Source organism: Euleptes europaea, chromosome 6 (assembly GCF_029931775.1).
Source record: "Euleptes europaea isolate rEulEur1 chromosome 6, rEulEur1.hap1, whole genome shotgun sequence".
Lineage (NCBI taxonomy): Eukaryota > Metazoa > Chordata > Lepidosauria > Squamata > Sphaerodactylidae > Euleptes > Euleptes europaea.
In genome coordinates this window covers 105,030,115-105,040,574 of record NC_079317.1, presented here as the reverse complement: position 1 = coordinate 105,040,574, position 10,460 = coordinate 105,030,115, and the positions used below count along the sequence as shown (strand labels likewise).

At 44.5% G+C, this 10,460-nt stretch overlaps 2 protein-coding genes across 2 annotated transcripts in view; both read right to left on the bottom strand.

The window, feature by feature from the left end:
* Nucleotides 1-10,460, bottom strand: part of CARNS1 (carnosine synthase 1) — a 211,244-nt gene that overhangs the window by 61,582 nt on the left and 139,202 nt on the right. The window lies entirely within an intron of this gene.
* On the bottom strand, nucleotides 1,212-10,236 carry TBX10 (T-box transcription factor 10). The gene is made up of 7 exons (XM_056850950.1): nucleotides 10,118-10,236; nucleotides 9,132-9,233; nucleotides 4,657-4,828; nucleotides 3,881-4,036; nucleotides 2,896-2,963; nucleotides 2,183-2,271; nucleotides 1,212-1,486 (listed from the first exon to the last, which is right to left on the bottom strand). Exons 1-7 carry the CDS (start codon nucleotides 10,228-10,230, stop codon nucleotides 1,212-1,214), a joined length of 975 nt encoding a protein of 324 aa, XP_056706928.1. The 5' UTR covers nucleotides 10,231-10,236.

Sequence of the window (10,460 nt, the reverse complement as noted above, 5' to 3'; positions counted from 1 at the left end):
AGAATTCCATGCTAGATATAGCCTGCCAGCCCCATTAACAACCCCATTCAGCAATAAAATAAATAAAATGCTCTACCTGCACTTTTCATATTTGCCTCCCAGTCTTCTTTTGGTTGCAAAGCTGGTTCACAATCTCTGCTGTGCAGCATATTGCGTTTGGGTGTTTTGTGTGGGTGTGTTCCAGTTTTTATTACAACAGATCTGGGAATGAGAATGAATGACTCTGGTGTATTTCACATACCTCGACTGAGCAGAAATGGGGAAATGTACCGAACACTAGAGACCAAAATGTAAATGGGATATAGTCTGGGTCTGCTCACCTGAGAGCTAGCGTGGTGTTAAGAGCGGTGGACTCTTAATCTGGAGAGCTGGGTTTGATTCCCAACTCCTTCACATGAGTGTTGGACTCTAATCTGGTGGACTGGGTTGGCTTCCCCGCTCTTCCACATGAAACCTGCTGGGTGATCTTGGGCCAGTCACAGTTCTCTCAGCCCCACCTACCTCACAAGGTGCCTGTTGCGGAGGGGAGTGGGAAGGGAAAGTGATTGTGAGACGTTTTGAGACTCCTTAAAGGTAGAGAAAAGCAGGGTATAAAAACCATCTCCTAGCCATGTTAGTCTGTAGCAGGAAGTCTAGTGGCATCTTAAAATTTATTCCAGCATAAGCTTTCATGATATTGATGTTGGAGAATATTTTACATTTTGATGTTTTAAGAAACATTCTTATGGCTATATCACTTATATTTTGGCCTACAGTACTTGGTACTTTCTGATTCATTGAAGTATTCCACAGGGGCCAAGAGCAGTAGTGTGGGAAGAGACGGGAGGCCTGTGCCTCGGCACAATATGGCTCCTGCTCCTCACCAATCCTCAGGTTGGATTTTCCCTCACTGAAATGAGAGAGACTGCAGTGGGCCCTGTACCACCACATTAAATGTCCATTTATTGGGGACACAAGAGATATTTATAAAGCTGGTCATGGGCGGAGTCAGTTGCAAGGTTGGGTTTGATGGTACTGTCCCCACGGTGTAGTTGCAAAAGGCTTTTGATGAAGAGCTCAGCTGTGGAGTAGCTGGCCCGCCTTAGCAGACAGTGCAACGATCTACATACAACATGGAAAGGAAAGGGGGGCTGAGGTGACTCTGGGATAGACTATTTGTCATGGAGGTAGAAGTAGGAAGATGCCTAGGATGTTGTCCACACCTCTGTCCTTCATTGTTCATAGCCACCAGCAGTATAGATGTTGAGAGCATGGAAGCTAGTGGCCCGACTGCTTGGGAGTGTATATGGTGCTGCCCGAGCCCGTGCTCCCACATAGATGCTATGGTAAGAGAGGTGCTTGTAGGGCAAGGCCCCCGATGATTCGTTTAAGGGTCGGCGAGCAATGCATCCATCAGGGAGGCTGGCGGGTGTCACCGGTGATAGGTGATAGAGATGGGAAGCTTCTCTGAGGAGGGAAGGAGGGAGACGATGATTGTTGGTAAACCCTAGAAAGAGAGACATGTCAGAGCTGAAGTTTTCACTTGCCATTCTGATCCATACACGATGTGGACCTCTATTCCCATCATGCCAGATCTTCCCTGATGAGGTCTTGGGGCCAGAGTGGAAGAACCCTAGGACCCATCCCAATCTTTCAGCCTGGAATTGCCTCCACCTGATCTCACATACTTTGTTCTAAACCCAGGAGTTCAGAAGGCTCCGGTCTGGTTTATATTTTGCCAGCATAAGTGCCAGCTGCTCCTTCTATACACTTTCAGGGTTCCATCTTGCAGCAGTGATGGATGCTTGCAGTGTTCTCCTAGCTTGGCCAGACTGTGTGCTTCATTCGTCCACTAGTGGCTTCAGTGAAGGTGGGTTGACAACATCTATGCAGTCTGGCTGAACCACATGATTGCTGCTTGTGTGTGTTACTATTATGCACAGAAGCTCTGCCTGAACGTATGACCTGGATCACAGATTTCTGACAGCTAGTATGTGATAATTTATAGGTTAGGCCTAAGAGGTGAATTATTCAGAAGTATTATTGAATATTACCAGGGCAGACTACAGCCTGCACCCTTTGTGTGTGTGTGTGTGTGTGTGTGGGTGAAATCAAACTGCACTTTGCAATGCACTGATCTAAGGGGTGTGCTTTCTTGTGGAATTTTCCATATATGAGGCTTACACTTCAAATTCCATCTTACCTTTCTCTAGAGTCCTCTGAATCTGAGCTGAGGGAGCTGCCACGCTATTGCGGGATAAGCAGCCTAGTAGTTGTCCTGGTGACCCTGGCCTATGTGGAAGACACAAGAGATGAGTGGCCTTATCACTAATTAGCTTTGGGGAGTGGGGGGAGACCAGAAGCAGAACACAGAATATTGGCCAGCAGTGGATCAAACTGTATTACCACTGCCCCAGCTCCTCTTTTCAGTTAGCTAATAAAGTGGGACATGCTAAGCAAAGGAGTAGTTCTGGTGCCACAGGGGAAAGGACTAGAATTGCAGGATGAAAAAAATGAACGTTCCAGAGTTTGTGGAGTAGGGTCCTGGAAGTCTGAGTTACTTTTGAGTGTTGGGGTCTGGGGGCAAAATCATGGGCTAATAAGCAAGAGGCCCGAAAGCAGGCTATAGTTTACCATATACATTACCATGAAAAGGAGGGCTCCCATAAAATTATTCAGTACAACCCAATGTCTGAAATTACTTAACTGTAACACTTCAGAGAAAGAGTAGAAATCTCTGAAATTACAGATGTGCTGGACATTTGGGAGTTGTAGGATTGAAAAATGCTGCATGTGAGCTGCTGCTATCAGTATAAAGCAAACAAATTCAGGCTCATTTAGAAGAGGCCTTGGGCTCGCCTTGGGCTCGTTCTTCTGCCCACATTCAAAAGGGGAAGGACATCAGAAGAGACTTACCAGTCATCTGACTCACATTCCCGGAACCCTTTTGCAAAGGGATTACTAGCAATTTTCAGCTGTGTGATCTGCCAAGAGAGGGATGGACTTGTCATGTATACCATGTCTTCCCTGCCAGTCCCTCCCTGCCCATCCTGGAGATGCTGCTTGCTGTCGCTATTGTGGGGCTGAGCCAGTTCAGGATCATAGCATCTTCCTCAGTACCATGAAGGGTAGAAATAGCTCTGAGTTCTTTAGAAAAAGGGCAGTATACAAATTGAACAAAAATATTTGTTGGCATTTACCAGCCTTCCTCCATGGAAACTGGATGGCATACATAGGATTATCGTGTGAGGTATGTTAGCCTGAGCGATAGGAAGCTTGTAACCCATGAACGATTTCAGTGTGTACTAGATAGTCTCTGCTGCAGTGTTCTTTCTCTTCCACTAAAACTTCCATTTGTGCATGGGTCCATTGAAAACCATTGATCTTGTATTCATGGAAGTTTTAGTGGAAAAGGGCACACAATCCTCAGCAGAGATTATCAAGGGCACATAGAATTTGTGCATAGGATCCAAGCCTAAATGTTTTATGCTGTTTTTATGCTCCGGCTGAGTTTTTAATGTTTTGTTACTTTTAATGATTTTATGCTGTTTTATGGTTTTATCATGTTTTACTTTAGGAGCCACCTTGAGCAGGTTCTGTGGAGAGAAGGCATATACATTTTCTAAATTAATAAACTTGCCCAAGTTTACTCAGTGAGTCTTATTGCTGTGGTGGAGATGTGAGCCCAGGTGCTCATGGTCCAGAGCCATCACTTTATCCATTATATTTTTAAAGCTCTTGAAGTAATGTTTTTGAATTGATACCATGATCATCTGCACAGTCTGTACCTACAGGGGAGGTATCATCTGCCCATCTCCGGTCAATGCACTAGTTCCAGACATTTCCTACACGTGCGCCCCATTGCTATGAACTAGTGCTCTTGGGAGTGGTGTGATCTTACCCGATGGTTCTGATATGCTGTCACTGCTATGAACTGAGTCTCAGTGAAGATGAAGGATTTGAAATTCTCCTGGGCATAACGCTCACTATCTGGACGTGGATCTACCACCACTACATGGAAACGGGGCTGGTACCTATGCATGGAATTCAGGATGATCTGGTGAAGAACACAGACATTTTAGATATACGTAGACATCTGCTTATTAATTATTTACTAGCCCTACATCGTGAAAGCACCACGTACCAACCCTCCATGTTAACCTATTCCCTGATTGAGATTAACAAAGTCTGAGGCCCTAGGCCCCTTAAATGTACTTGCCAATACAAGTTGATTGTATTTTAAGGGCTACATAACAATTTTCTCCCCAGTTATATAAACATCACCAGATTAAATTTATTATATCGCAAATATGATGTGAATTTTAGTAGTACACAGAACAGTAACCCAGATTTTCCATCTGCTACTATAACAGTCTATCAGCATTCTGCATTGAGCCCTTAGATCATTGCCCTGTTGTCATTCTAGCCCTGCTTGTCATTTATTCAACCCCTTTTAGCCTACCCAGGTATGGGGTGTTAACATAAGCGGAAGCCCATAAAGAGAAAAGCTGGCCTTTCCTCTGCCAGTTCTCCTAATATGGGTTACATGCGGGCAGGAAGGTGTGGCTGAAGGTAGCTATTTTGGTTGAAAAGGGCTGCATTTCTACAGTTGAAGCTCCCTAGGCCCCTTATTTCCCTATTGCAATAACCCTTGCTGGAAGCCCCATAGTAACTTACGTGGCCATTGTCATCCATCAAGTTGTTGGTGAGTTTGAGTTTGTCAAAGGAGACAATCTGCCTCATCCACTGCCCTCCCTTGGCAGGGGAGTCAGGGTGGAAATGAACCCGTCCAGGTGTAGCAGGATCAGCCTTACCTGCTACAAGCCAAGCAGAGCTATGGAAGGCGTACCTGTTGGGAGAAGTAATATGTTGAATCAAGCCCTTATCCTGAAAAAGGACTAATCTGGGATGAAACCACTACAGTTGTTTTACTTCACAGATTGTCATATATATTAATAATTTAATGTTTTAATTATATGTATCTTATTTATGGTTTTAATTGCAATAATTTGAAAGTGTTAGCTGCCCTGAGCCTGGCTTTAGTCAGGAAGGGCAGGATAAAAATATAATAAATAAATAGTTTCATGAATATAGGTCTAAAAGCCACCTGGATATGTTATGTATCTATCAATATAAACATATTTTGTGTGACCACAAATGCCTCTTTCTTCTTCATCTCCCACTCTTTTTCTCCCTCCTTTCTTCTTCATTCATTTCCTACAGATGGATTGATAATGTATGAATTGGACCCAGTTAGCTTTTCCAATGGTGAAAAGGGGAAGGAAAGGTCTCCTTTTTTATTAATATTTCTACCAATAAATATTACAGGGTTATCAACAAGATAAAATTGGAGGCAGAATTGAAGTATGGTAAACCTCCAGATCAAGGGCTTCCAAGACAGTTTTAAAAAATAGTCAAATATAGATTTTCCATTTGCTTTCCTGCAGCAGGCAACCCCTGGTCTTGGCCCCAAGCCCCCACCTTCAATGATCTGAGGAGCGGGCAAAAAAAAGGGGTAGCGTCAATTATGCTACTTCAGTAATTTCCTCGATCTCTATGGTAAATCTTGTAGGGAAATCACCCAGAAGTGGTGTCACATCCTTCGCGATGCCCTGGGGAATCTGCGGAAATTCCTTGACCATCACAGAGAATGCAATGGGTCACGTCCACTGAACCCCCCCCCCCCGGCACTGCCCCCCGAAGCTCTCAGCCTTTGCCGGAACAGGGCTGGAAATGCTAAGTAAATACCCAACTCAGGTATGGTTTAGTACAGTTAATATGAGACCCAACAACAAAACTGTAATAGTATAAAGGGAGTGATAAGGGTAAGGAGGAGAGGAAGGGGATACCTGAAATTTAATACTGAATTGCCCATATCCTAATCCCTTTATCCACTATCCTGTATAGTCTTCATCAGCAACTAGAAGGCCATTTTGACAAGAATGTGGGGTGTGACAGGCCAAAGATTCATGTCTCGTGCTTGATGCCAAGCTCCATCACCACATAGGCTGCTGATCCATACCCACAGTTACCAACTTCCTGGTGGGGCTTGGAGTTGTCCAAGAATTACAACTGTTCTCCAGAATACAGAGATCAGTTCCCCTGAAGAAAATGGCAGCTTTGGATGGTGGACTTTATGGCATCACATCCCTGCTGAGTTCCCTCCCATCCGCAAACTCAGCTGTATCTAGACTCTGCCCCCAAATCTCCAAGGATTTCCCAAACTAGAGTTGGCAACCCTATATCATATCCCTTTTTATCTATGGGCTTGGAAACTGAGGGGGAAGAAGAAGAGTTGGTTTTTATACGCCGACTTTCTCTACCACTTAAGGCAGAATCAAACTGGTTTACAATCACCTTCCCCTCCCCACAACAGACACCCTGGGAGGTGGGTGAGGCTGAAAGAGCGTGACTTGCCCAAGGTCACCCAGCTGGCTTCGTGTGTAGGAGTGGGGAAACGAATCCAGTTCACCAGATTAGCCTCCGCTGCTCATGTGGAGTGGGGAATCAAACCTGGTTTGATCAGACTCTGCCGCTCCAAACCACTACACCACGCTGGCTCTCCTGGGAGGAGCTATGGTTGCCAATCTCCAGGTACTAGCTGGAGATCTGCTATTACAACTGATCTCCAGCAGATAGAGAGCAGTTCACCTGAAGAAAGTGGCCACTTTGGCAATTGGACTCTATGGCAATGAAGTCCCTCCCCAAACCCCACCCTCCTCAGGCTCTGCCCAAAAACCTCCCACCAGTGGTGAAGAGGGACCTGGCAACCCTAGGAGGAGCAGATGGCATAACTTGGGAGTCCAATTTTTGGAAGGAGATGACTAGTTTCTGACCTTTTATAGTAATATAGTAATATAATACATAGTATTGTCGAAGGCTTTCACAGTCAGAGTTCATTGGTTCTTGTAGGTTATCCGGGCTGTGTAACCGTGGTCTTGGAATTTTCTTTCAACAACCTCTTTCTTTCTAAAAACCTCCAGACTAACAAAGACAACATTCAACAATAGCCATGCAGATTATTTTTGGATTACACACATTAACAGATCACTTCAGGATACAATGGTTCCATATTAACATACCATATCTTCATTAGCACATTATCTTGCTACTTACAGGACAATGGTTAGCACATTACTTTTGCAGGACAATACTCAGCTCAAACCCAACCCCTTTCTGACTATATATTACTCTTCCTACACCCTTGACACAGAGACACTGTCCTTCAGTGGGGAGAGGGGGAAGTTGCCTGCCACAGTTGCTGGCGAAACGTCAGGAAAGAAAATTCCAAGACCACGGTTACACAGCCCGGATAACCTACAAGAACCAATAATACATAGTATTTTGTCTTTCCTGTCTCATCCTATTGTCCTAGATAGGCAGGAAGCTGCCAATACATTATATTTTATGACTGTGAAAATGGAGCAGACCTGCCCTGCTCCCCATTGGATTTATCTCCACTTATTTGAAAGGGGCCAAGTAACACGTCCTTCCCTTCAGGGCTACTGACTAAGTTGTAAAAAGACATGCTGAAAATTAAGACTGCCTAGAAGCCACTCACCATTACATTGAAACGGGGCTGCCAAGCAGAGGAGGCAAACGTCCGGGGGCCCTGGTCACCCAGCGTTTCCATATGATGGTTGGGTTGGGTTGGGTCTGGGTGGTGTGAGGAAGGCCCAGAAGGGAATCTCTCTCTGGGGGACCATGGTGGCTTGAAGTAGTGACTGAAGCTTTCCGCCTGATTCTACATGTGTGGGGCTTAGTTGTGGTTACCCGGCAAGGAGAAATGCACATGTTCAAGGAAACCATTCTTTCTTATCCCATTCTATGATCCAGGACTGAGTCATAGAACTGAAACTAGGTTCTGACATGCAATCCTGAATCAAATCAATGTATGCTCAAGGACTTCTTTTGCCAGACTTTTGCCGTCCTCCAGTGCATCTTCAGAGTAGATTTTTCTCCTTAACAAGGGGAAAACCTGAAGAGGTTGTTGAGAGGTTTTTTTAGACTGAATGGAACAAGATAACAAGTACAAGACATACAGGAGTAATGAAGTGAAATGCAAATTTCTTTTGAGTGACCATGATCCTAAAATTACGGCTGCCGTGGCTGAATTTCTTACAGGAGTTCTTAAAGAACAAGAAAAGTTTTATTAACCCGACTTGTAGCTTATATGTATTGCCCTTTGGAGGTATATTGTTGTTTTTTTCTATCTCTGTCTTTTGGTATGCCAATAAAGGTTAATGAAATGAAATGAAAGTAACAAGATAACAGCCAGTTATACTAGCACAAATATTTAGGATCAAAGAGTACAGCATACAAAACACATGCATAGCGATGCCTACAAGCGATGTAGGGAAGGAGGAAAAGTTGAGGGGAGTGAAATTTAAATTTGTGGGAAATTTAAATTTGAAATTTGGAAGGCAGAAGACCTAAAAGAAAGCTGACCTTTGGCCTGGATGTGATCACCACAAGGTTATTTATTTAAAACATTTGTTAGCTGCCTTTCTACCTTGTGGAACTTAAATTGGCTTACAATGTAAATAAAACAACAACAATAAAAAACAAACATAAAAGACCACAACTTAACATCTCCAATTAGGACTGCCAATAAGTAAAAACTAAATTAGTCAAATGCAATCCTAAATAGAACTGTGAAATAACATGAAAGATGTGAAATAACAGGATGCTATATCATATCCTTGCTGAACTCCACTCCTTCCCAAATTCTACCTTATTCAGGCACTGTCCCCCAGTCTCCAGGAAGTTCACAAGCCAGAGCTAGCAACCCTGTATTGGAAGGCGCATGATTAAGGTTGCCAACTGCCAGGTAGTAGCAGGAGATCTCCTGCTAATTCAACTGATCTCCAGCCAATAGAGATCAGATCACCTGGAGAAAAGTGGCCGCTTTGGCAATTGAACTCTATGGCATTGAACCCCCTCCCCTCCCCAAACCCCACCTTTTTCAGGCTCCACCCCAAAAATCTCCTGCCGGTTGCATAGAGGGACCTGGCAACCCTACGCATGATGCCCTAACTTGATGGGGTAAGTAGGAGTAGATTTGGTCAGTGCTTCGGTTTGAGATCTGTTGGGACTTCTATTCATTCTGCTGCCTTGATGGAAGGAAATACAAGAAGATGAAACACCCATACCGGTATCTCTTGTCATCCAAAGGCACAAAGTCCATGAGTAGCACATAGTCAGCCACGGGGTCCATGCCTGATATCTTCACCTGGAAAGTGGGAAACATTCTCCTGCCACAAGGAATGGGAGGATTCAATCAGATTATTCTGTTTTTTTGCTGCCTCTCACCCTTCATGTTTCTGGAAAGTGTTTTTTAAACCAATGATCTGGGGTGGGGTGAGGTTCTATGTCCGTGTTGGCGAACCTATGGCACGAGTGCCGGACTTGGCACGCCGAGCCCTCTCTGTGGGCACGCGCGGGTAAGTTGAGCAGCCCTCGCGTCTGCCTTCCCTAGACTCCCCCTGCCCAGCTTAGGGGCTTTGAACAAACATTGTTCAAACGTATGCCAAATGCAAACTTGTACCTTTCAATAAAAAGCTGTTCGTATCATTGAAAGCTCTGTTATTGTGTTTTTCTTTTAAGGCAAAATATGTTAATGTATGTGTTGTTTTTTTCTAAACTAAAACCTCAGTATTCAGGTTAAATTGCCGTGTTGGCACTTTGCAATAAATAAGTGGGTTTTGGGTTGCAGTTTGGGCACTCGGTATCTAAAAGGTTCGCCATCACTGCTCTATGTTTTTGAGGAAGGACTGCTCTTATCTTGTGCGAGCACATGATAAAGTGTGGATTCAGCCATTGTGTCAGACAGGCACATGCATACTAATCCCTCCCATGTTCCCCCGGTTGCTTTGGCCTCTGCTGCTCCTTACTGGTAAATGTCTACCTTCTGAATGCCTCTATTTACATGCCTATGGAACAGTTGTTAACAACAGTGTTAAGGACATTGTAATTTGATGTTAAGCCCTAATGTTCACAGGGCCTTGTTAGACTAGTAGAGGTCAGTGATCACTTGTTGTGCTGCTTAGTCATGCTCTAAATTAAAGCAGTGTTGTCTAATCCTCATTCCTCCTTGTTTCCTAATCCTTGTTTATGGGTTTAAGCTCTTTATACCTACCGCCCTGCCTTGGTGACAATCATCTCAGTGCCTAGGCTGTTGAATTCCTCCCACAGGTTCCTCATCTCCAGTTGCACAGTGACCCCAGACACACACTGGTTTTTTCTGGCCATCTGGGAGCTGCCTCCTGGCTTCACAGATCCATCAGATTCGTACTGCTCATACTCCAGTGTTGGTCCCAGCAGACATGGCCCCCCCACAGGGCTAGGAGAGAAGGGGCAGCCATCTGAGGTCAGTACACTCAGGCTTGCTGCAATGAATGCTAAGAAAGGAGAGAAGGAGAAGCGGGATTAACCCTTCCCTCCCTATGCCCAGCATACCTAATGGCAGCAAGAGAGATCTT

Bases quoted from the DNA above. Each gene is read 5' to 3' on its own strand.
- TBX10 (XM_056850950.1), bottom strand. From the start codon at position 10,230: ATGGCCAGAAAAAACCAGTGTGTGTCTGGGGTCACTGTGCAACTGGAG. The intron at 4,829-9,131 runs GTATGGGTGTTT...TTCTCCCAACAG, and splicing joins TTGGATGACAAGAGATACCG to GTACGCCTTCCATAGCTCTG. The intron at 4,037-4,656 runs GTAAGTTACTAT...GTTCTTCACCAG, and splicing joins TGATGGATGACAATGGCCAC to ATCATCCTGAATTCCATGCA.